The following is a 5,388-nucleotide window of genomic DNA, read 5'->3' as shown; positions in this document are numbered from 1 at the left end:
CTTGTCTGCTGGCCTGTCCCACGGCCAGGCGGGCCTTGCCCATGGTGGATTAGCAGCTCCTGTTTGCGGGGCTGGCGGGCGAAGAGAACAGCTACGTTCTCCGGACAAGTAATGAAAACGGCTGAAATGGACCAGCGGAGACCTGGCGCCTTGGACTGACGCAGCCCCGGCGGGCCCTGGCTGCAGCCGTGACCCCGCGTTTGAGCCGAGCAGATGCGGCCGGTCTCCCCTGGGGCTCCGACTCGACAAGGGGCCGGAGCAGCGGCAGACACTCGGCTTCTTGCCCGGCGCGCCCTGCCGTGGCACGGGATGAGGGGCTGCAGCAAGTCCGTGTGCGACCCCTGGCTGGGATGGGAGGGCAGGGGGTCCGGGGTCCTGGCTGCTGCACGTGGTACCTCACCAGGTGCGTCTTGCCTCCAGGTGGCTGAGGAGGAAGAGGTGGCCAAGAAACCAGAGAAGCTGAACTTTACAGTCAAGCTGGTGAGCCTAAAAGCGGAGGACAAGGTGAAGCTGATCAAGGAGGTGAAGAACCACAAGGAGGGGCTGAACCTCGTCCAGGTGAGGAGCAGGCTCTGCCCAACGCCCGCACGTCCTGTATCGCTGCTCGAGCCTATGGAAGCAGCGAGCTGGTCCGAGCAGGAACTGGAGCGGTGGGGCTGGGCGGGCGCCAGGTTGCATCCAGCCAGCCCTCCACCCCAGGCAGGATCAACCCTGTCCAAACCTCCCACTCAAGGGTTTTTTCACCTGCTTTTAAACGCTTGGAGGTGTGGGGATCCCACGGCCTCCCTGGGCAGCCTGCCCCAGTGCTGAGCCACCCTCAGTGAGCAAGCTCGTCCTGCCCTGCCACCCACATGTCTTGGCTGCAGCTCCTTGTCCTGTCGCCTGCGCCTACAGAGGGGTTTGTCCCCGTCCGCTCGCTAACCACACTCCAGGAATTTGAGGACTGTGATCAAATCCCTGCTCAGTGTCCTGTTCTCTGGATTAAGTAACTGTAGTTCTTTCAGCTCATTCTCCTCAGTCCTTCATCCTAGGCCTTGAAGCAGTGTGTTGCTCTGCACTGGACTCTTTCCAGTCTGCCCATGTCTCCTTGAATTGCGGGTCCTAAATCTGGGCCCAGGACACCAAGGGAGGCCTCACCAGCACTAAATAGAGCGTAAGAAGAACTTCCCCTGCATTTTTGGCTCATATTCGGCTAACAGTCCACTATAGCCCCCAGGTCCTTTCCTGTGCTCCTACAGACAAGGCAGTCGTTCTCCTGCCTGTGTTTGTGCACACAATTGTTCCATGTCAGGTGCAGGACTTTGTCATTGTCCTTATCGAATTTCATTCGATTGATTTTTGGGAAGTTTGTCCTGTTCATCAAGGTTGCTTTAAATCCTAACCCTGGTTTCCAGGGTGTCTGTATCTCCACCCAGATCAGTGTCATGGGCGGGTGCATTGGGTGTGCCCTCAGTCCCATCCTGAATCCCCTGGGAAGCTGCTTCCATAAGCACGTCTTGCAGCAAAATTCTTAGTTCTGCTTCAGAATGGCAGCCTGGATTCCCCGGCATCCTTGAGGCCGCAGTCTGTCCTCCACTCCCTTTTGCTGGGTGTACCTTTGTGCTGAGTGCCCGGTGCCTTGGAGCTGAGCAGTAGGCTTCTGCTGAGAGCACGCGGGTGCTTTGGCTGCTGCTTTCAGAACAGGCCGTGTGTTTCCCAGCTGGCTGTGGCTGCAGTCTCACACCCCTGACTTTTGAGCCCCACTTGGAGCCTAGGGAAGAAAGAGGGGAGAGCAAGCTTGGCTATAACCTTTGAGCCCCCCGTGCCTGTGGCTGTAGTAAATCGGGCAATGGTGACCTCCCAGTATCATGCCTAGCCACAGGGGCCAGAGCCAGGGTCTGGTAATTGTCATCTTGGTCCGCAGTCTTGCCACCTGCACTGACTCTTAGCAAAGGAGCTCCATTCTCCGGGGCTAGGGCCTAACTGCACCCTAAGGTGCCTTGCACATCTCTGGATTGGCTGGGAGTTCTCCTTGCACTTGGATTCACTTCAGGAATAGTTCACCTGTCACCAAGAGCTTCATTCATTTAAAGTTAATATTTAAGCAGTGAAGTCAGGGCAGTGCCCCTCCAATTCCCCAGCCTTATGTAGGCTACGGTTCTTTCCAGCTCCTCCTCCCCCCCACACCTGCAATAGGGCAGGGGCTGTCTGCATGTCCTTAGCAGACTGTTTGAACTGAGGCTTCTCATGCTCTCAGGAGCCCTGGGGGCTGGGGGGGAGAGGGACGGGGCCTTCTGTCCCGGATACCACCCTCCAGCACCTTGAGTAGCAAAGGTCAGGATCTGACGTGAGACGGGGTGATTGGCTCATTCGCAGCAATGCAGAAGAGGCAGAGGCACGCCTGCATTTCTGTTCCGTGTGGGGAATGCAGCGGGCTGGTGTTTCTACAGCTCAGGGTGACTAAATACATTCTGTTTCAGCAGAAACCAGGGAGGGTTTTAAACATCCTAAATTCTTCTTCACCGGTTGTTATTTTAACACGTGCCTGGGGGTGTGGAAAGGGGGAAAAGGAAGTTCTCCAGGCTGGCCATAGGGATCTTGGCACAATGGGGACATTTCAGAGGGCTAGGCAATAAAAACATCCTGTACTAGCATTTTGGAAGGATAAATCAGCAGCTAGCTACTGGCAGTCCTGGCCGGATGCCCAGGAAAGCTGATGTGTAGCAGAGTTCGTTAACATCTTTAAAACTTGCATAATTAATAGTGGTGGGCTTGGCTTTATGGCACATGCATCACAGCAACATCCAGTCTGACAACATTCAACTGCAGGTTTGGGTGGTAAAGGTGGCCGGTGGCAGGGTGAACTTCCCTGAGGCCTGGCTTAGTCCTGCCTGGCCGGTAAAGAATACCGGCCAGGCAGGACTAAGGACCAGTGGTTTTCAGCCTCCTTAGACTCGAGGCCCCCTCAGAAAATGTCAGCTCTTTGCTTTCACCCATTTCTTGACTGGGAAATATTATTATTCCATATTCTTCTGTTGCAAGAACCTCAGGCAGGTGGCGGCAGGGTAGTTTTGGGACAGCGGATTCCTCTGTGAAACCTCTGGGTTGATCTTGTGAGTCACGTCTAGGTGCTTACATTTCCAGCCATGCTAATACTGTGCAGACCCCTAAAAGGATCTCATGGAGCCCCAGGACAGCTCCCCAGTTGAGAATCATGGGCCTAGGCAAAGTCAGGCCAGGCTGTGCAAAAGGCACTTAAGCATTGGTCCCTGGGTATTGGCAGACAAGGAATCGTCTCTGGGGGGTTCTTGCGGGGTCCTACTTGCCTCTACTGGCCACTGGCCAGTGATCCAGAATTGCAGCCAGAGTTATTGTGGGCAGTCGGCTGAGGACAGACATGTCGGAGACATGGGCAGGTCAGCTCTGCCGGCCTGGCCCGTTTCCTCTCCCCTTTAGCAGCTGCTCCCACCGTGTGCACTGAGCTGCTCACTTCAGACCGATGCTCCAGCCAAGTCAATGGCAGTGGTTACAGCAGCTTGAAGCGTGCCCACCTTGCCACTGCGCCAGCTGGACAGGGGGTGCACCGTTACCCCCTTTCTGGGTAGGAGAGCACAGGCCTCCCATGGCCCCATCCTGCCTGGGGATGGACTGTTCCAGCTCTTCTGTTTGCACGCTGGGTCAGGCTACCGCTCTGCGTCTGCAGCCCTAGCCCTATGGCTCCGTCTGGAATTCAGCCCCTTGGAAAGCCTCTAGCCAGTGCTGTGTGGGGAGCAGCAACATTTGGAAAGCAGAGGGTATTTTGTATATGCATATGTGTGTCCAGTCTGCCACTACCTAATGTGGCCCTCCCAGAACAGCAGCTGGTGTCCACCTCGCTGCCCTTCCCTGGCCGCTGCAGGCTCCTGGGCTGGCCGAGCCCCTGGTGGGGCTGTGGCGGATGCCCACGGGGGGGGACAGTCCTCCACAGATGACACACTGCCTCCTCCGGAGCAAGGCCCTGCACGCTCGCTGGGGCGCACTGGCAGCACTCCCTGGGTCTGGGTCCCTGTGGGGGCGGTAAGAAAGCAGCTCCTGGCTCTGACCCACCCTCTGTCTCTCCGGCAGGCCAAGAAGCTGGTTGAGTCCCTTCCGCAGGAAATCAAAGCCAACGTCTCCAAGGCCGAGGCAGAGAAGATCAAAGCGGCACTGGAGGCAGTGGGAGGCACCGTGGTTCTGGAGTAGATGGGCATCCTTGTTGCAAGGGACTAGCACCAGGGGATTTCTTCCTGCACTCGCCTGACGCCTGCCCCCTGACCGCACCAGGGCCTGTACATTTCCGGGGGCAAGGACTGCCCCGTGGCTCGACAAGGGGTTGCTCTCAGGCCGGGCCTTCCTGAGATGGATGCGTGCAGCATGGGGAGGGAGCTGTCATCTGTATGAGCACCACCATGAACTCTGGTTTATAAAGTATAAATGGGGAAACTACCACTGGTGATCTGTTTCTGGCCAAGCTCCCTGCACCGTGGGCCAAGTGCTGCATATAGCCGCCCACAGCAGGAGCTGTGCAGTGCTCAGACCTGCCCCGGCCCCCTCAGCAGCCCAGGGAGGAGGGGGTTATGCATGCATCCTGTGAGGCTGGTGGGGGGGGGGTATGCGTGCACCAGCCCACGTGTTTCTTGCTGCTAAATGCCAGCACTCTCCTGGGCTGCAGTCAGTCCTTTTCCGCCTGCTTCCGCTCTGCTTTCCTGGCCCCAGCCCCAGGTCATCTTCGCTCGAGTGCAGCATGTCTGTGCAGGCTGGTGAATGCAGGTGGGGTGCCTTGGGCTGTGCTGGGCTCAGGATCATGGCAGGCTGGGCCCTGGTTAATGATTGGTGTCTGAAAGGCGGCAGCGGGGGGGCGGCGCCTGGCCCTCCCCTTGCAGGGTGACCTCTGTGTGTAGCGGGTCAGTGACTTGCCCAGGGGAGGAGCTGGCAGAGCCTGGCGGAGGGTGAGGGTTGGACTCTGCACAGGGCCCTGGGCCTCAGTGCTGGGGGGAGGGACTGAGGCTTTCCCTGTTGGGCTGTATGGGCAGAGGCTTGGTGCCCTCACCCCATTGCGCTAGCGGCCTGTTGTCAGCTTGTGGCTGGCTGCTGCCGCGCCACTGGCGCTGGTGCTGGGCACTTGCAGCCCCGTGGCAGGAGGGGTACTGGGCAGTGCAGCACAGCCAGGCGCAACACTCCTGGCAGCTGGTGGTGCCACCCGGCGCAGCGTCCGTGCTGGCGCCAGGCCACAGCTTTGTGTTGGCCGAGGGCTCGTTCTGAGCTGGGCTCTGGGCAAGCATGCGGGCACCCACAGCAACAACAGTCGCTGCTGGCAGCAGCCCACGGGGCAGGCGAGGCCCCAGCTTGAGCCGCTGGGCTCAGCACAGTGCGGGGGTGCAGGATTCCTGC

The 5,388-nt window shown here is 58.6% G+C and overlaps 3 protein-coding genes across 3 annotated transcripts in view; all 3 read left to right on the top strand.

Annotated features, from left to right (window-relative positions):
• HGS (hepatocyte growth factor-regulated tyrosine kinase substrate) overlaps positions 1-53 on the top strand; it is a 9,220-nt gene extending 9,167 nt beyond the window's left edge. Inside the window, exon 19 of the mRNA XM_025193362.1 lies at positions 29-53. Coding sequence (XP_025049147.1) covers positions 29-53 — 25 coding nt within the window. The remainder of the gene's footprint in view (positions 1-28) is intronic.
• Positions 17-4,443, top strand: MRPL12 (mitochondrial ribosomal protein L12). The gene is made up of 2 exons (XM_006036926.3): positions 17-558; positions 4,084-4,443. The coding sequence occupies exons 1-2, from the start codon at positions 214-216 to the stop codon at positions 4,198-4,200; spliced, it is 462 nt and encodes a 153-aa protein (XP_006036988.2). The 5' UTR covers positions 17-213; the 3' UTR covers positions 4,201-4,443.
• A 303-nt stretch (positions 4,444-4,746) lies between these two features.
• The window catches only part of SLC25A10 (solute carrier family 25 member 10), an 8,304-nt gene continuing 7,662 nt past the window's right edge, over positions 4,747-5,388 (top strand). The window contains exon 1 of the mRNA XM_014526409.2: positions 4,747-4,767. Within this exon, the coding sequence (XP_014381895.1) occupies positions 4,762-4,767 (6 nt within the window). The 5' untranslated portion in view covers positions 4,747-4,761. The remainder of the gene's footprint in view (positions 4,768-5,388) is intronic.

The sequence above is a fragment of the Alligator sinensis genome, unplaced genomic scaffold (assembly GCF_000455745.1).
Source record: "Alligator sinensis unplaced genomic scaffold, ASM45574v1 scaffold1565_1, whole genome shotgun sequence".
Lineage (NCBI taxonomy): Eukaryota > Metazoa > Chordata > Crocodylia > Alligatoridae > Alligator > Alligator sinensis.
This window is presented reverse-complemented; position numbering and strand designations above follow the sequence as displayed.